General features: G+C 35.7%; 2 protein-coding genes across 3 annotated transcripts; both read left to right on the top strand.

Moving 5' to 3' along the window:
- The first annotated feature begins 8,936 nt into the window (after positions 1-8,936).
- On the top strand, positions 8,937-12,386 carry LOC126798051 (proteasome subunit alpha type-6). The gene is made up of 9 exons (XM_050524873.1): positions 8,937-9,121; positions 9,492-9,586; positions 9,674-9,755; positions 9,915-10,011; positions 10,585-10,643; positions 10,770-10,852; positions 11,217-11,312; positions 11,562-11,621; positions 12,057-12,386. The coding sequence occupies exons 1-9, from the start codon at positions 9,046-9,048 to the stop codon at positions 12,147-12,149; spliced, it is 741 nt and encodes a 246-aa protein (XP_050380830.1). The 5' UTR covers positions 8,937-9,045; the 3' UTR covers positions 12,150-12,386.
- A 1,202-nt stretch (positions 12,387-13,588) lies between these two features.
- LOC126798467 (uncharacterized) lies at positions 13,589-18,818 on the top strand. Of its 2 annotated transcripts, none has more exons than XM_050525449.1 (8): positions 13,589-13,762; positions 13,878-14,221; positions 14,347-14,544; positions 14,664-14,936; positions 15,507-15,609; positions 15,804-15,922; positions 16,415-16,591; positions 17,436-18,818. In XM_050525449.1, exons 2-8 carry the CDS (start codon positions 13,913-13,915, stop codon positions 18,297-18,299), a joined length of 2,043 nt encoding a protein of 680 aa, XP_050381406.1. In that variant the 5' UTR covers positions 13,589-13,762; positions 13,878-13,912; the 3' UTR covers positions 18,300-18,818. The 2 variants fall into 2 exon arrangements, with proteins under 2 accessions (XP_050381406.1, XP_050381404.1); XM_050525447.1 differs by having other exon boundaries at positions 13,590-13,762; positions 13,900-14,221.
- The last annotated feature ends 1,853 nt before the right edge of the window (positions 18,819-20,671 follow it).

The following is a 20,671-nucleotide window of genomic DNA, read 5'->3' as shown; positions in this document are numbered from 1 at the left end:
TTGAAATCCGGAATCTTCTTCTACCGGATTTTTTCACGTTTTCTGTTAATTTCTTATAGAGTTGCATCACTTACATTTAACCGTGATATATGATTCTATCCTAGCTTATGAGGGCGTTCTGTTTTCATGTTGTGTCTTTCATTTTAATTAATACTTTCTTTTTTTATTATCGTCATTTATTGTAATCATACTACTTTCAAACTGATGACATTGCTAAACTTGTTGTCCTAGAGGGAAAGAAACAACAACGAAGTTGCAACACGGATGGTTTAGCATGTTTTGCATTTTTAATTTATTGTTAATAAAGCATGTGATTTTTTTTGTAATTGATGAAAAGTCATGAATTCGACTCACCTACGATAAATTAGTTGTAACATTGAAATTATTTATTGATTCAAATTGAAAATTAGAAATAACAAACACCATATGGACAGTTAGCTAAAGTATACTATTAACCCTAATTGCTTATAATGTTGTATATATTAGTACTTTGATATATTTTTAATGTTTTAGTTGGCAAGATGTCTCCTCTTAAATATGTAACATCAATGAGAGCACTATCATCTCAGGCCAGCAGTTAGATTTCGATATCGTGTTAACAATGACGTTTCCTTAACATGTTATCGAACAAAACCAATGTACACTTGATTGTTATTGATACATTTTTAACTCTTATATATATTAAACTTTCTACGTTAGGAGTTCCATATATTCATATATGCTGTCACAGTAATATAGTTAAACTTTACAAGTCAGGGAAAGACCACTAATGACAGTAGGCAGCAAACAATAATTGCCAATTGTGGAATATATTAGTGGAAGCTTTTGGCCTTGAATGGTTCGAAAAGGAATGATAATAGTAAATCTGAGTGTTTTCTTTTAGAAAGTAGAAAGGAAATAGTCAAAACTCGTGATATGTGGCTATTTGCAACTTGTTGTATTGTATGTGATCGTATCATGTACCATATCTAAAATGAGATACTTTGACATTATTATTAGGTAATCGAGAGTGCAATTGGATATATACGGAGCTCGTTGCCATGCATGGAAGGGAAGAATGTTTCAGTAAGAGGCCAAATGAGGATAGGGTGGGGGATAATTAAAGTTATTTAATTGATATACTTGCCTTCGAATCTATTAACGAATTGGGTTGTTTTACACTCGGCATTCTAGCTAAGAACATCAATCAAGCAAACAAATTTGTGTATCTAATATGGGAAGACGCTTGTCTCAAAATCAAGCAATTTTTGTCTTACCCACGATTGTAACCTAGATGTGAAGCTAAATCATTTGTCATCATCCGCTGTGTTAACCCACAAACATAGTATATGATCTTCAAACATGTATGATTAGTCTTAAACTTTCACTCTATTTATTTTGTCCAGACGTACAACTTCAATATTCGCCATACTTACACACACAATCAGTAAATTACTGAGTAAAATCTTTGTTATTTTTTTCATTTATGAATCCCTTATTGATTTCTACTAGTTATAGTAAGGAATGATGGAAACAATATGATTTGCCATCACCAGGACACCATCTTTTCAATTGTATTAGAGTTTTTTTCACCAACAGTCTCTCAATTCTGGTGTACCTACCAATGTGATACCTCAACTCTTAATCGTACCAATGTGATACCCAGACTCTAGTATTGCTATCATTGAAGTACTTCCGTTAGTTTTTTAAAACTTTTCCATTATCTTGGTGACGTGGCAGGTATGTGAGGCCCACAAAGAGGGTTAAAAGACAAAATTAACCTCATCTGAGAGGAACAATGTTTTTCCCGCCCTTTACCTTGAGAAAGACACCCAACAATTCCAATTTTGGCGCCAATTTTCCCTCTCTACTCCTTAATTTGTATCTCTTATCTAAACTAAAGAACTACCGCCAACCAGTCGACCACAATCTGATAAAACCTAGATCAATCTCATTTTCTATTTTTACCCTAGCACTTGTTAAACTAACAGAATAAATATATAAATTTATATGGAACATCTCATTTCCACAATCTCATAAGAATATAAAAACACATAACTTAACGAAATTCAAATACATGTTTAAGTACCATTAGTTGCCACCTTTTATGTTGATCTGCCATGATTTTTGCTTGTAAGAACTAATGGTACATGTAGTTGAATTTCGTTAAGTTATGTGTTTCTATATTCTTATGAGATTGTGGAAATGAGATGTTCCATATAAATTTATATATTTATTCTGTTAGTTTAACAAGTGCTAGGGTAAAAATAGAAAATGAGATTGATCTAAGTTTTATCAGATTGTGGTCGACTGGTTGGCGGTAGTTCTTTAGTTTAGATAAGAGATACAAATTAAGGAGTAGAGAGGGAAAATTGGCGCCAAAATTGGAATTGTTGGGTGTCTTTCTCAAGGTAAAGGGCGGGAAAAACATTGCTCCTCTCAGATGAGGTTAATTTTGTCTTTTAACTCTCTTTGTGGGCTTCACATACCTGCCACGTCACCAAGATAACGGAAAAGTTTAAAAAAACTAACGGAAGTACTTCAATGATAGCAATACTAGAGTCTGGGTATCACATTGGTACGATTAAGAGTTGAGGTATCACATTGGTAGGTACACAAGAGTTGAGGGACTGTTGGTGAAAAAAACTCATTGTATTATGTGTAAGTTTTCAACGCAAAATAGAAAGAAAGAAAAAAAGGAATAGTGTGTTTGACCAGAAGAAGGCTTTTTTTTTTTTGGGTTAATGACCAGAAGAAGGTTGAAACTGTTTGTAAACCACGTTTTTATAAATGAATGAAGATACTGATTCTGTCGCGTAGTAGAACCCACGGTGCCCTACAAGTCTACAACTATCATCTCAATTCTCAATCTCTCGTTGTCACTCGGCTCTCTCCAACATTTCTTTTCCATTATCTATTATGTTCAACCAAAAAATAATGTGTTACAAATAGTGGAAAGATATTAGATTATTCAATTTGTTTTCCACTCTAAAATGTGACCAGAAGAACAATCAGCAATCTCATACTCTTAGTATAACAAATTATATTTATAGATAAAGTCGCCGTTGTTATTTTCTGCGCCAGAGTATATACCTTTCTTTTCACAAATTTGTAATGTAACTAGACATAAAAACAAACAATATACATATAAAGGATCAAGAACAGACGTTCGCAAGTTTGCGATTTCGGCAACTGACAACACGTAATGACAGCACGGATGGTGCTGGCCATGCTTCCCTCTCTCCGCGCTCATGTATGTGCCGGTTGGAGCTCCATCGCCGACCCACAACAGTCGAAATCTGCAAATTTCTCATAAACCTGAAATTTCTAGAAATTTACAAATTTCGGCCGCCGTAGACCAGTGATGGAGCTCCGGCCGGCACAGACAAGAGCGCCAGGAGAGGAGGAGCACGGCCAACACCTTATGCACCGTCGTTACACATCACCGGTCGCTGGAAGCGGCGATGTCCACACTTTTGGTGCACTACGAACATCCGCTCTCAAACCCGCCTATATATACATATATACCGGGAGGATCTAAAGAGGACGACTGCAACTCACTTAAAAAAGATGTCTTGTTTCTCAGCTACATCCGGCGCCGACGGTTGTGCTAATCTTGTTGGATTGAGGCCATAGCATCCCATAAGACGTCTGATTGAAGATGGAAGCCAATTCAATCGAGGTTCGAAGGTTCTGGACATTAACCTTGACTGAAACTTCAAATCGGTCAAAAGCAGATCACAAACTGGTAATTGACGGCTCCACTATCAAGAAGAAGCTTTAGTTAGAGGCATGGACACCGTCCGGCAAGAGAGGCGCCGTCATCGGATTGTGATGACTGAGAAAAGCAAGACGTTCGCACTTTAGGGGAGTTGCGGACGTCCTCTTCAGATCTTCCCTATGTGTCTATATATAATTTGTAAAAACAGTTTTGTCCTTCTACTTTCAAATTTAATCTGTATATCCTTTAACTCTTATTTTTTAACAGTTTTGTCCTTCTTTTTTTAACAGTTTAGTCAATTCCGTTAGTTGACCGTCAAAAAATTCCGTTAAGCCGTTAAAATACCTAGAATACTCCCAATTCAAATCATATTTTTTTTTCTTTTCTTATGTTTTTTTTATTTTTTCTTTTGGTTTTTCTTGTTTTAAAATTTAATTCATCATATGTGCTATCAAATATATATAATTTTAATAAACACAAATTATCAAATTAATTATAAACAATAGGAGAATTTATGACAATTGCTTAACATCAAGTTGGAAATAAATAATTTGAAACTATTTTTGCATCAAAGTATGTATATGATAGTAGAAGTTTTTTTTTGTCTTAGCATTGTAGAAAATAATCAAAATGTGTTTGTAGAGCATCATAATATAAAGAAGTTTCTAACTTGATTTGAGTACTGACACTCACATGTCATTTTAGACATTATCCAATTGATTATAAGATGTTTACAATTAATTTGATAATTTGTGATGATACAATTATATATATTTGATAGCACATATGATGAATGAAATTTAAAAACAAGAAAAACAAAAAGAAAGACCAAAAGAGAAAATAAAAAAGGCATAAGAAAAAAAGAAAATTTTAATGGCTTAACGGAATTTTTTAACGGTCAACTAACGGAATGGACAAAACTCTTAAAAAATAAGAGTTAAAGGATATATAGATTAAATTTAAAAGTAAAAGGACAAAACTGTTTTTACAGCTAAAATATAGGGTGTCACAAGTATTTAATCCTACAATGAAAATAAATATTTTCAATTCAAAAGGAAACTTCTACTTTTTTTAGAAAGAAAGGAACTTTTAGGGGTGGTATGGTTTTCATAATATTGTTTTCAGTATTATAAAATAAAAAATAGATAATACGTGTTTAGTGTGAAGAATCTTGAAAATAATGAGAATTGTTTTCGGAGTGCAACTCTGAATCTCCGTGTAAATTGTGAAAACGACTTTTCCTTGTTTTTTGAATACAATCACGAGAAAAAAAAACACACAAGTCTAGTAGTCTACCATACTCTTCATGAAGCTCTTTCACTCTCCCTGCAACCCTTGTTTTCTTGTTCTTCTACTTGTTCATCTTTTCCTCTATCTTTCTATTATTGCTTTTCCTCGATCTGGGAAACCATTGTTCATTAGGAGAGAGAGAGACCAAAAAGTTTCCCCTTTTATGATTCCTTTTTAAAATGGATTCATTGTGAATAACTAATGAGACAATCTACATGAATTCAATTTGATAATTGAATTGACATATATGCTGGGTTAATTGGTATGAAATAGGAAGAACCACCAATTGTTTTGGAATAGAGAGATGAATATGAGTTTCAGATTTGTGTTTTCTGAGTTTAATATTTGTGTTTCATCATGCTTTGTTTAGAGACACATGGAGGTATTCAGAAGAGAGATTAGATGGAAGGGTGACAAGTGGAAAGATGAAGAGGATAGCAATTTCAAACATGACCGCACAAGTTTTATTTCACTTGGATTAGAATCTCTACCAAATACAATCCAGTGTTTTTGTTTTGCAAAACAATTTTTGAAATATCGTTTTGTAAAACATAACCGAACATGCCCTTACTTTTAGTGCGATGTCCGTTGGATATTTTGAAAGTATAAATATCAACTGAAAGATAAATGTTTGCATCTAATCTATACTATTTTATTAATAAAGCAAACATGGTTTGTCAATCAAAATATACGTGAAATTATATATACATCATTGTGTCGTATGTTAATTTGAAATTTGTTTTAATAATTTATGAGTATAAAGATAAATAACAAAATTAAAATAAAATTAATATTTTTAGATATCATCCACAATCCTCTCTGCAGATTATTACCCACTACCAGCATGTTATGATCGTAATCACCACTCTCCCATATTTTCTAAAAATAAATAAATATGTATTTACTAGTTATTTTCACACATGCAGGGCATTCGTTTATGATTAGTTACAAGGGTTCTTTTTGAATTCCTAGTTCTGTTAACAAAAAGAAAATTTAAAAAAGGGATCTCGCATTATCGACAGACAAAAAGGTCAAAGATACTTGATAATTGAGTGGGAGACACATTATTTGCTCTTGGCTATTTAGGTAATGGAAGCATAGTACTGGTAGTAGTTCATCTTTTTGTTGCTTTCTAATTTTTAGCAAGGCAAATCCTAGAGTTAAGGGCCTCCAAAGATAAGGGCTTTTAGCCGGTGGGAAATGTAAGAACATCTCCAACTCATATGACTATTTGTAACTCCTATACTACATTATGACATATTAAATCGGTATAATTCATCGATGTGATATTAATTATTACAACTCAAATGATAAATTTAATATCTAGTATCTAATTATAGCCTTTTAATATTTTTTAATGTGTTAGTATCTTTTAATTTATATATTATCATTTAATTACAACTTTACTTTTATAAATGATAAATTTAATAAATGTATCATGAGAATATCAAAACTTAAAGTTTTATTTCATAAATATTAAAATTGCATGATATTTAACTAATTTAAGTTACATAAATAATGGTTACAAAATACTAGTAATCATGATCATTTGATGTATCGGCCAGTATTTTCGAATAATAGGCATCATCGGATGAAAAATAAAACACTTATTGCACGGCTAGTTTTGTATAGCCAAAAGACTATGAAAAATAAATAAATTAAAATTATCTTATAATGAACAACTAATTTTTATCTTATTTTATAAAAATTAAAATTACATGAAAACTTAACTAATTTAAGTTTCATAAATTATATTTAATGATTAAAAAAATACTAGTACTCGTGATTATTTGATGTATAAGTCGATATATCCAAATAATAGTCATTTGCATGTATTTTTAATTATATTTATTTACAGAAGTAAAGTCGGAAACTATTCGTTATATTTTAAATGATTGCTTTATTTGTCGCTTTTATTTGTAATTTAGTTAAAAATTATTAGTTTTAATAAGTGATTATTGTTTGTTCGTTCATTAAAAAATTATTAGTATTATATCGGCAGTGTTGTTGTATATTTAATGAGTTATTACACTATAGAAAAGACAAATTTAATTCCATTTTAATATAGTAGTATATTATTTTAACAAAGAAAAATACAGTTTTCTTTTTCAAATAATGAAATATATATATATATATATATATTCACTAAAAATGTTGTTATGTATTTATGAAATTATTCACCAAAATAATAATAAAAAATAATTTTTGAAACGAGACACACGTGTGTTAGTGTGCCAAAGTAACCCGAAAGGGCTAGAAATGACAATTTCAGGTTACTTCGGCATACTAACACACTAACCCATCGATTGGAGACGAAGTGTGCGACAATTTGGGCAATAGCCCATGAGTTGGAGATGGCCTAAGGTTTCTTTTATTTTTCTTTGAAATCATGTGAGGTTTCTTTCATATTCTGTTTTTACAATTGATTAGAATCGAGTGTGTTCAAAATTGGGACCGTCAAAGTCGGTACCGGTGGCGACTCTGATCATCAAAACTAAGGGACCATCTTCATTTAAGCATGCATGCCAACATCGATGACATTTCACCAACCATAATTTATAACTAGATCTATCATAGATTCATATAATGGATTTCAGGATTTGATATAAACGTGGGAGGGGGGTCAAGAGTGTAAGCAGGAAGCAACCTTTGATCCATAATTTTCATCCAAAGAAAAACATCTTTGATCCATATTTCAAAAAGCCTCGTGCTTAGGCTTCTAGGTTATCACAATCAACATTTAAGAAGATGCTCAAGACTGAGCTTCAGTCTATCAGCTTGGCAAGTGGTTTAGTGAAGGTGGAATGAGACGTATCGTACGCTTAATGTTTCATAATTGTTTCTGTTTATGACTTTTTGGTGATTGTGAGTTTTGTAGGTCATTCTTCTATATGTTCTTGGTGGTGATACTGCTAGAACTAAAATGATCTCCCTTTTGAAGTTTAAGGACGTCATTTCCGAATCCTTCCTCTTAGTATTAAATGAGTAGTTATATTTTTTTTTTCAAAAATTGATGTTATTATGTTAACCGACCAGGCATGTCTTACTGACAAATAAGTATTTCAAAATTTCAATACACGTGGTATGATAAGAATTTCAATTATTTTGTCAATGGTTTCTATAATTATTTAAGACAAGATGATCGGTATACGGAAAACAGTTTCCTGCTTTATCAATTGCTCTATGCTTAATCATAGAGCTTCTTCTATTCATGGCAATGATGCCTCCTTACAGTGGTTCGTAACTTCGTATTCTCGCGAGAAAGTAAGATTGAATGTCCCTTTGTTTGTTTGTTTCACTTTATATATATGTTGATCAATCGAATTAGCCACATTACTGATCAGGAACTAATTTCGCATGATCCCAACGGGTATAATGGTATATAACTCATAACCTCTTTAGTTAGTAGTCGATCATCAAGGGACTCAAACCTGCATTTTAGAGCCAAGCAGAGCTTAAATCATTTGGATATAAAATAGATACGCAGTGGTCATTATCGCATTGAACCATTGAGACGAAAAGAAGTAGGGGTGCACCAAAAAAGTCTGTACAACCTAGTTCCACCAAAATGTGATACATCGTCTTAATAATTGGATCAAGACTACCATTTTAAGTTGTTAACATCAGAACATACATAGATTTCTTGTGGACGCTGGCAGTTGCATCTAAAACTCTTTTAGACGCATATACAGATCGAAAACCATCAAAACATGCGGGGGGTGAAACCACCTGCCTAATTAGCCGAACAATATCGTGCATCATAGCCAAAACCTATCCTCCAATCTCCCTCTGTTGATATCCAAAACAAATTGCCAAATGGACTTTAAGTGGGCCGAAATCGGTTCTCTTTTGACCCGAAGGCCCAACCCGCTGTGAACGAAAACGACGCCGTACGGTGACTAAATTTCAGCTCGAAACTAACTTGAGAAAAAAGCTTACTTTGCTGCTCTTATTAAATCTCTCGCAGAACCCAGACGAGCTCTTTAGTCTGATACAGAAAACCCAAAAAGCCCTAAAGCAGCGAAGAAGACGAAGCAGCAGCTCAGAAATCGAATATGAGTCGCGGTAGTGGTGGAGGTTACGACCGTCATATCACGATCTTCTCACCCGAAGGTCGTCTCTTTCAAGTCGGTATGCGATTCTAATCCACTGCCTCCGTTTTTATATCTAAACCTAGGGTTAGTGATTTGGAGTGTTTAATTTTAGGTCATTCTGTTCTTACTTGTTGATTATGGGTCACGGAGATTAAGACCCATTAATTATTATTGTGTGTTTTGTTGATGAAATCTAAGGAACTGTAGTGAATATTGTTCAGTATGACCAAGATGAAATCTTTGATTCATTAATTTGATGGGTTAAGAAGTTTGAGGAAGAAAAAAGAGTATAAAGATTCAATTTGTGGTTAAAAGATCCAGAATGAACTGTTGTAACAATTGAATGTAATTTTAAGTTCAAAATGGTTAGCATTATCTGAGTTTGGTTTGTTTTTATGTGTGAATAGAGTATGCATTCAAGGCTGTGAAGTCTGCTGGGATTACTTCGATCGGTGTCAGAGGGAAGGATTCAGTATGTGTTGTGACTCAGAAGAAAGTCCCGGTGAGTATTAGTGGTGTATATTGCTGAGAGTTTGTTTGATCATGGGTTTAATTTGTGCGGGCTGTAACTGTTACGAAATTTTTGCAGGACAAGCTCTTGGATCAGACCAGTGTGACTCATCTTTTTCCCATTACGAAGTTCCTAGGGTTGCTGGCTACCGGCATGACAGGTTTCTTTTTTGGCCCTCCTGACTTGCTGTAGCCCCAGCTAAGATGAATCTGTTGTTTAGATTTTATTCGTGCATATATGTGTAAATTGCTTGAGTTCTCATATACTTGTTGTATACAACCTCACATTTGCTTCATTGTCTTGGCATGTTGTTTTCTAGCTGATGCAAGGACCCTAGTATCACAAGCAAGGAATGAAGCAGCTGACTTCCGATTCAAAAATGGATATGAGATGCCTGTGGATGTATTGGCTAACTGGTAATGAGTTGAACTGTTTCTGTCATGTAATGCTAAATTTGGCTAGAACGTTTAGATTAATTGCCTCATTTCTGTAATTTTTCACTTATTGAGTTTAGATGTTCAAAAGAGATTTATCTGATCCCCACAAGACGATAAATAGAATAGTAAATCAACAAGTGTGCTGTGGTATGTGGACTTGCTTTGCTGTTGGTTGCTCTCTCTCTCTCTCTCTCCAAAATATTACGGCAAAGCCACCACCCAGGATAGCCAAACATTGAGACAAGGTCTTAGAGCAAAACCACCACCCAGGATCTCAAACCAATACTGTAGTACTAGGTACTGATCATGCGATCTGAACATTTCAGCATTGTGTTTCTCAAATATGTATGACTGGCAAAAGACAAGCATCTGTGATTTGTGAACTTGGCTTGCCTGTGAATCCTGGATAGCCACATAGGAAGCCAACAATATATTATTTTACGCTCTGCCCATTTCTTATAAACCTGTGTTATAAGACTATTATTTTCATGATAGTTTTCATATGGCCTCAAAATACGAAGTATCTTTCACTACTATAATTTGTATCTACAGGATTGCAAACAAATCACAAGTCTATACTCAACATGCCTATATGAGACCACTGGGAGTAGGTTTGTTTCTTGTTCCCTTTTTCTCAGAAACTTTAATTATGTACATTGGTTGTACGTTTTGGTCCTCTTGCTATATGTCTATTATTTGTCTCTCTTATTGTACTGATAGTATATGTTTTCTTGAAGTTGCTATGGTGTTGGGTGTTGATGAAGAGACCGGACCTCAACTATATAAGTGTGACCCAGCTGGTCATTACTTTGGTCATAAGGTACGTCCAAAGTTACTTTCTAACTTGATCTGGAGAAACTAAGTTTGTGAAAAGTTAATGTAATCAGAACCTTCCTACAGTTGTCCAGAAGTTTCTTCTTTGCATCAAACGTTTCTGGGTGACTGAATCATGACATATTATTGTTGTGTGATCTTTTCTTATTTCACAACTTTCCTATTTAAAAAAGACAACTTAACTTGCACCATTACAAAACTTTGATCTTGTTGGCTGAAGATTGAAACATTGATTTTGAGACGTTATTGATTTTGTAGTTTTACAGACAATTTTATCTTCTATTGTGTCTACTTTATGAGAGTATCCATCTATATCTTTAGTTCTCAACTGACACAATTTTGTATCATAGGCAACAAGTGCTGGATTGAAAGAACAAGAGGCAATTAATTTCTTAGAGAAGAAAATGAAGAATGAGCCTTCCTTTACTTACGAGGAGACTGTGCAGGTAGATATTACTCATCCTTTTATCAATTTACTGTTTCCAAAGTATTACGGGCTGACTTTTTTGAACATGTAAATAACGTAATTTCACCTGATTTATTTTATATTGTAAATAGAAAATATTCTATTCCGCAAAACTCACTTATAACTAAATTTTTTCCTGGAAATTTTGGATGTGGCTTTTACTAAAGGTCACTTAACAAATATTATCCGTAATCCATCTTCTGACATCCCATGATGCTTTCTTTGTTAGACTTGCATTTCTGCACTGCAGTCAGTTCTGCAAGAGGATTTCAAGGCCACCGAAATTGAGGTACTGGAGCCCCCTTATTACATTTGAGTAGTGTTTGTTTTTATAAACTATAACTATGGAGGCAATATTTCTTGCATGGGGTTCTGGAGTGCGTTGTGATACACATCAACTTTTGAAGACTAAAGTTAGTTGCTAGTTGTTATTTAAGACTTGAGAGATACCTATGACGGTTTCAGTCTTGCATTTAGTAGGAAAACACGTACAAATGGATGTCTTATTTCAAGCATATTCTCCCTTACCTCAGAATCTCTTCGTCAATATGTTAAATCATACATTGATAGTGGTGAAAAAAGAGAATACAAAACTTCTCAAGCTTTGACCTACAGATGCTTTATGTTTATCTCATTTGTCAATTCCATGAAATACCTGCAGATGCATATGGTTTTGTTGACTGTAATAATGTATCATGTTAATGACTTCTGTGTTCTCTTTTAGGTTGGAGTGGTGAGAATGGACAATCCCGCTTTTACAGTGTTGTCCACTGAAGAGATTGATGAGCACTTGACTGCCATAAGTGAGCGAGATTGATTTTCTGGGCAAGAACGGATACTGTATGGAGGGTTGTTTTTCAATGTGATAAAATGCTGGATGCTTTTCTCTCCCCCTGGGAATATCATATGCTTATTTTTATCGTTAAACAATTGCTTAAGCAACTTGCCTGGGATCTATAACTCTTATTAGCTGAAATTACTACAATTGTACTGTCATGCTTCTTAAAGTCTTGTATTCCCTTGAATTTAGCTATTACCATATTTATTTTGACAATCACAATGCCTCTTATTTTGACAATCACAATGCCTCTAGTTACTGTGGTTCGTGGAATAGGCATCACAAGTGACCGTAGACTTTGTATTTAGGTGTTATGACACAAGTCACTGAGCACGATCAGGGATTGGGGATTCAGTCCAATTGAGTATTTTATGGCCGAGTACTAGAGAAATAGTGGTAGTAACAACCCGAAAAAGAACCCTATAGTAATGTGGTGGAACTCGTGTTTCTACTTACCCCCTTCTTGTATAGAATTTTAAACCAGGTCGCAAGAATAATATTCATGTTGGCTCTGTTTGCTATCCTCTGATCTCAATTTGATGCTTCCTTAATGCGTCATTGAGGAAGGACAACAAATCAAGTTCATACAATCTCGGTATATCGATTTGGCTTGAACACATTAGATTTATTGCTTCATGAACAATTTTTGTCACAAATTATCTGTGAATCACTAATATTTAATGGTAGGAAAGAATGGTATAGTTTTCATCGGACACTAGAGCGCTAAGATTTAGACAATGAAAAATTGTTTTAATCATGATTTTATTTATGTTTTGGGATGGTGAAGAAAATTAAAATTAAGCGACAAATGTCAAGAAATAGAAACACTATAGCCCAAATTAACTATGAGATTCAGTAAGACGTTGTACTTGTCCAACTTTTGTAATAGATCTAGTACGTGAATAGTGGTCATACTTGATAGAATTACAATGCCCGATTATTTTAGCTTACTTTGACAAATTTTATATCATATTGTAGCTACATTCAATAGTATCACATACAATGCATGATATTTATTTGTTTTCTCACAAAATTTTGGTCACATGTTTGAATTCAAAATACTAAAAAAAATTAAAAAAATATCCTATAAGAAGAAATAAAACTCGATATCTTGTTATATTCTCATTCATATAAAAATCTTAAATACGCTAACTTGTATAATGTGACTCGAACTCACAAACTCATTACCTGGTAGGAGAGGTGCATCAATTTGTACGTGTCCAATCTCATCTTCTGCTATTTGAAATGAATAACTAATGATATAAAATAGAAAAAAGAGACCAGCTTGACTACCAAAAAAGAGGACTGAAAGAAAGAAAAGGTGAGACGCGCGTAGACGATGGGTTCCAGTCGCGAGGTCGGTTTCTAGTTTCTCCTCCGCCACGTGTCTCCCCTCCCCCTTAACCCCCCCCCCCCCCCCCCCATATACTACGCCGCAGCTTTGCCGTTTCCCTCTCTCTCTCTCTCAACGACGCATAAGAATTTGCACGCTTTGCTTCGAGTCTAATCCTTTTGATGCCTTAGCGACGAAGCCATCATATCAACCCCTCAATCATCTCTCTCTATCAATCTCCCAAAATCGATCTCCTAAGGTACACACGCTTTCTCCTTCTTCATTCTCTCCCAATTTCTCATCCTAACCTAATTAATCAAATTCATCCACAAATTACGATTCTTTTTTGTTTTCTGAGAAATCGAATATAAAAGGTTTCGGCTATGTGGTGGTTAGGGATAGTAAGCTGATGGCAACTGCAACCATGGCCACCGCAGCCGGTGCAGCTGCTCTCTTGTACTACACATTGAACCGCAAGTTACAGACCGGCGCCGCCGATGACGACGACGACGACGACGATAGAAGCGGTGATGGCTTGCCCAATCGGCCGCTTCTGGGGATTGACCGTGTTTCCAATAGGTTAATTCAGGCGCCGGCCACGTGGCTGGAGACGATTTCCACGTTGTCTGAGACTCTGAGGTTCACTTACTCCGAGACTCTCGGCAAGTGGCCCATTGGCGACTTGGCTTTCGGCATCAGCTTCCTCCTCAAGAGGCAGGTCTGGCTTTTTACTCTGACTCTGATGATATTTGACTCGGTGGATGACATTTGAGTTGTGTGGTTAGACCAAGGCAATGCTGATTTTTTGTATGGAAGAGTGATGCCTGATGATTATTGTTGTAGGGAAACTTACTGGTTGATGGTGTATTCGGTGGAGAAGAGAGCCAACAGTTAACAGGGCCTGCAATTTTGGAGGAACTTAAGCCCCTCTTGAATTTATTGACACTCTGTTGGCATTTTTCGAAGAAGCCGTTTCCTTTGTTTTTAGAGGAGACCGGTTATTCCGAAGAGAATGTTCTTCTTCAGGAACCCAAAGCAGGAGTTAGTCTTGTTTCAACTCTAATTTTGCTACCGTTATTGATAGTTCATCACTGCCTTGAATGATTTCATGATTCTCTCTGTTACTCACTGTGATGTGTATTCTGTGTGTACTTGTGCAGATCTTGAAGCCTGCTTTTACGATTATAGTTGATCATAACCAAAAATGCTTTCTCTTGTTAATTCGTGGAACTCATAGTATCAAGGACACTTTGACAGCAGCAACAGGGGCTGTTGTACCTTTCCATCATAGTGTTGTGAATGAGGGTGGGGTCAGTGATCTAGTTTTGGGCTATGCACATTGTGGAATGGTTGCAGCTGCAACGTGGATAGCAAAGCTTGCAAAACCGTGTCTTTTAGAAGCTCTTGACCAATATCCTGACTATGAACTTAAGGTAATGTCATTGATCGGATGTTAGATAGTGATACTAATCATATTAGTAATTCAACAAGCGTTCCTTTTAATGAAGATTATTTTGATGACTGCATCAATGCGTTCTGGTTTTTTGTATCTTGTGAATATGTGTGCAGTTGTTTTTTTCCTAGAAAACGCCAGAGTTATTGCCTTTGAAACATTTTGTGACAGTACATTTTATTCATGTTCAGTTGTGTGATCATCTCAAAGGCGCTCTATATATGGGGTAGCTAGGTACTCTTGTCAAGTATATGATTATCGACATGTTTATCAGATATGGATCGTTACTCTCTTTTAGTATTCTAGCCTCTTGACACACACTTAACGTTGGAGGTCCCATATCCGGGCTATAAGATAAGATACATCTGTTGTACTGCTTTACTGGTAATAAAAAGCTTACAAAGATTGGCTTATATAGTTTAATATGAAGGATGCTTGATTTTTGAAATATAATGACATGGCAGTATCAGTCACAAGTAGAGTTCTCCCTCCCCTCTTACAATTTCGCCACTTTTTTCCTTCTTATTAAAGTCTTAATGGTTATAAACAGATTGTAGGACATTCTTTGGGTGGAGGCACTGCAGCACTTCTGACATATATATTGCGTGAACAAAAAGAACTTGCAACAACCACTTGTGTGACATTTGCTCCAGGTTTGTTTTCGCTACTTGTCATAACTAATATAAAATCAATGTGTCAATCATGTGGGGTCCCCTTTCATACTACTGATTCCACGCAATAGTTTCACCTCTGTAATGAATTTTTCTCTGATGTTTTTTTTTTTAATCTTGAGAAAACCACATGGTCTTTTCCTTTATGCTTGGTGCTAACTCTGTATGTAATGCAGCTGCCTGTATGACCTGGGAATTGGCGGAATCAGGTGTTAATTTTATTACTTCCGTTGTTAATGGTGCCGACTTAGTGCCCACCTTCTCTGCCGCTTCAGTGGATGATTTACGTGCTGAGGTTATGCTCTTGAATTCAATGATGAATATTTCTGTGTTCTGCTGTTTCTTAATGTGGCTAGAGGTTAATTAAGGTTAATTAGCAGCTTGCCCAGAATGTGTTGGTATATTGATGTTGTATCATGTGGGGACTTATCTGTTTAGTTTCTTTATAAATCGAGTGGGGTAATTTTGTTTTACTGAAGTGTATTGTTGTTGTTAAAAGGATTTTCATTGTGTTGTTTGGCCCTTCCACACATGTTCCCACTCCCGCGGTTCCTTGTTCATAGGTTTGCTATATTCAGATATGCTCTTTCTCTGTTTGTGGAGTTCTAAAGAAAAACCATTGCATGGCCCAAATTTTCTTGAGATTTCATAAGATCTTAGACAAGTGTGCCGAAACATCTTTATGATGCAATCAGTGGGTTCTCGGGCTTGTTGGGTAGTTGAAAACCATGCATGCTTGGTATAAGTGTTGGAACATTATCTGACAGTGTTTTGTAAATTTTTACAGGTAACTGCATCTGCTTGGCTAAATGATCTGAGAAATCAGATTGAGCAGACAAGAATTCTTAGCACTGTCTATCGTTCTGCTTCAGCTTTGGGTTCACGCCTTCCATCCATTGCCACGGCTAAAGCAACGGTTGCAGGGGCAGGGGCAATTCTGCGCCCTGTTTCCAATGGTACTCAGGTACCGCCCTTACCTTTAATCTCATTTCCTTGGCTTCTTGTGACAACTGTATACTATCAAATTATTCATCATCTCTCATGACATCTACCTGCTGAAGCTATAAGTTTTCTTATCAAATTGTTGGTAGTTAAATTCCTTAAGCATCTCGGTGGTTGTCCAACATGTTTAATCTTTTCTTAATTTATTTATTTTGCATAGACTGGACTACAACATTGTGTCTGAAGAAAAAGCTTTTGGACTTAACAATGTCCTAAATACTTTATTTTTTTTAACATCTCAATTGAACTACCATTTATCGCCTCCAACTATTCATTCCCATTTGTTTTTGTCACTGATTTTTTACGGGAAGAGGTATAATATAATATAATATAATATAATATAATATAATATAATATAATATAATATAATATAATACGCAGTCGGAGCCGAACAGCTTGAGTTCTTCCTTGCCCAGTCAGTTGAATAACAAGTGAATTTAGATACACCTAATAGTATGGACATCAGTCATACTATAAGAATCTTTTTAAAGAAAAGCATACTTACCATACTGTAATCTTTTTGCTTTGTTAAGTCAAAACTGCAAAATGGATATGATGCCAGGAGAGTCAAAAAGGTATATGAATAGGTAAGTTATATTTTTGAAAATCTATACAGGCTTTGTATTTTTGGAGAGCTGTTTTTTTTCTGTGGAGACCAAGAAACCTTCGTTGTAATCCGTGCAATTGTGAATGTTTGGAGTGGATATTTGTGCTATTGAAGCCTTAGAGATGCAGTAAACAACGCTAATTAACATTAAGTTGTATTTAATAATTTAAATGGGTTCTTAAAACTTTCTGTTTTACAGGTGGTTATGAGAAGAGCTCAGAGCATGGCAGCGTGGGCACGTCCTAATCTTCGGATATCATCATGGAACTGCATGGCTCCTCGTCACAGAACCTCAGCTGCCCATACAAATTCAAACGACAAGGCAAATTCTGCGGAGTCCTCTTCTGGTCATATTGAGACTTCTGAACCTCTCCTTATGTCTCCCAAGACAAGGAAGAATTCAACTGTCATTGAAAGCCTTGACCTTCCTGTATCTACATCTGTAAGTATGGAGTGGACTTCGGAGATAGAGTGCTCTATTTCTGATGGTGAGATTCATCCAGCTACTGATAAGGATGTCAGTAATGAAGTTGACCATGATAGACATGAAGATCGCATGACTGAAGTTGAATTGTGGCAACAACTTGAGCATGAACTTTATGATAGAACAGAAGGTGAGGAGCCAGATGTTGCGAAAGAAATAAGGGAAGAAGAAGAAGCAGCAAGAAGGGAAGAAGAAAATGAAGCATCAATAAGGGAAGAAGAAGAAGCGGCAATTGCAGAGGTAAGCAATGGCCAGCAGGAGAGCTCTTCTCCAGGAATGAAGGAAGCGCACAGATTTTTCCCTGCAGGTAAAATTATGCATCTTGTTACCCTACATAGTGATGCTGCCGATTGTGAAAGTGGCAGCCCTAGCTCCACTGGCTCGGATGAGCAGCAGCAGGAGCAGCCAGAAGAAACTAGGATTGGCATTTTCCTTACCCCAAGATCTCTGTACAGTAAGCTGAGGTTGTCACAAACAATGATCAGTGATCACTTCATGCCAGTCTATAGAAGGCGAATTGAGAAGCTGATAAAAGAATTTGAGAAAGAAGCAGCTTCCATCGAAGATGTAGTATTATAGAAGAGGGAGCTTAACATTGTAGTTTGTGTATATGCACTGTCACGGGAGGGCCATAATAAGCCCCCAAAATTTTTGGAATCGAGCTGCATTGACATGAAAGCCGTCCACTGCATTGCTGCATTGCTGCTATCATAGATATCATGGTGATTGGAACTAGCAACTCTTCGAACCAGTTGGGCGGAAAGGACAGTGGCTCTGGTCATGTGCATCATTTTTGCTGGGACGAACGAACACATTACTTAAACATGTTTACTGTGAATAAGTTTTTGGTTTTATAAATTATAATTGGTTTAACTTTTTTCCTTTGTAGGGTAGTCTTAGTATTGACCTGTTTAAATTGTGCATTAACATTATGCTATAGAATTGCATTCCAGCATTCTCAGTGGAATGAGGTGCCTTTGTTGGTCATTTTTCTCAACATGTCCTACATTGGATTTCCACTTGTAAAAGCTGTATCATTGAACTATGCTGACTTGGAGTTTCAAATCCAACTTATATGTGCAGTCCTAGTATTATGTCGATTCTCTTCAGGTACTTAATTAGTTTTGTGAGTACCTTGTTTACTTTGTGCTATTACAAATCAAAATATAATATGTGCCCGCATGGCTGCCAATAGTCCCCCCCCCTTGTCTAAGTAACACAATTAAGCTTCTAAACTTGTTGACTAACCCCTGTCCTAACATGATTTCATATCTTAGTGCATAAACTAATGTTAATTATTCGAGTGATGAGCCTCTGCCAAGCTCACATCAATGGATCTGGCGACATCAACATAGAGATATGTTCTCCATTATTTACTACATAACAATTATTTGTAGGCAAAATTTGGATGGGAGGGTCAACTCTACTTCTCCTAGTGCAAGATATTTTGAATTGATTATTAGTAGAGGAGTAATTTATTTGTGATGATTGTATGATTTGCATCCATTTCTTTGTTGAGATTGATTAGTTAAAAGTTGGAACACATATTGGCCAGAATCCAAAACGGAACGAACAAAGGTCTCATAGATATGAACCAAAACAAACCCCATATCACTCTGGTTAGAATTTTTTTCATCTTACCTCAAAACCAACCCAGCTACCCTTAGAATATATACGAAGAGGTCCGGAGAATTTCGACAATATCATAATGGTCAAGTAAGTTCTGGTTACTCGGCAAAACATCATTTAAGCACATAAAAGTTGGAAAAACTCGTGTTTTTGGCCTGCTTTTCTTTTTGGTCCTTTTGAAAACGAAGGCCATCCCCTACATCTTACCAGAAACTACTGCAAAATCTTAACAGCAATATATATGCTAGGTGTCATTCAGACTAATAATTCCGGCCAGCTTCTTAGCTAGCTATGATCAATCATTTGCCTTTTCTTTTCAATCAACCACTATGGTAGCCTAACCAATCAAAGCGACGAAGAAAACACATAATTGAAAGTGATGATTTTCAAAATGTCAAGATTACGGAGACACTTTTTTTGACATAGGGGGCTAGACAATAATACACCTCTAATATTCTAAGCAATTACATGCAGAAAGCTAAACAATAAAATAGCAATGGAAAAGATAAGTAATCATTTTAAATGATGAATTTAGTTGTGATCTACTTGGATTTTATGTAGTGTGCAACACGTCAGTGCTGATTGTGCCGCCATGTCACTGTTTCAGTCCTATCATGCCACCACGTCAACAAATACACACGCATGCCAATTGCTCTGGTTGACCTAATTAACAAACTCGCAAAACCCCCCATATATATATATATATAATTAATTCAATTTAGTTTATAAACAAATTGATCAACTCGTAATCCATAAGCTAGCCCACACTGCAAACAGGGAACAAAATTGTAGGGCGGTTGCGTTCAATCCTAACACTAGAACGCTCTGATAGTTTTACATGTTCGAATACACACCTACGTGCTCACGCTTCATTCATTCTTTGGTTTTGTTTAAATATGTAGGTCAAATGTATGTGTTCATATGCTATTAACTGATCCAACCACTGCAACTGCATGCACCCAAATGATCGAACAATTAAACAACCCACCTAATTAAAGCGCAACGTGTTGAGTTCTTCCCTCATTTCATAAATACTCGTTAGTGATTACACCCAGGTTTGTTCCATACTTCTGTAACCAGAGATTGATGACAAACTTGTCGTTGCCTTAGAATGCATGTGAAGCATGCATATAAAATAATATGGACTAGAAGATTGATATCTGCCATGTGAAGTACTTGTGGCATAGGTATTTGGTTGCTTCAGATTAAGAGGAACCAATTTGGTCCTTGTTTTTGTGAAAGAAACAACTCTCTTTAGGTGGGTTGCCAATCTATTCTGGCAAGCTGTGTGTTTTTGCTCATTAGCGGCAGTCTCTTTCATT

Source organism: Argentina anserina, chromosome 6 (genome assembly GCF_933775445.1).
Source record: "Argentina anserina chromosome 6, drPotAnse1.1, whole genome shotgun sequence".
Classification (NCBI taxonomy): domain Eukaryota; kingdom Viridiplantae; phylum Streptophyta; class Magnoliopsida; order Rosales; family Rosaceae; genus Argentina; species Argentina anserina.
Note: the sequence above shows the minus strand (reverse complement) of the source record. Positions and strands in the feature narration are given on the sequence as shown.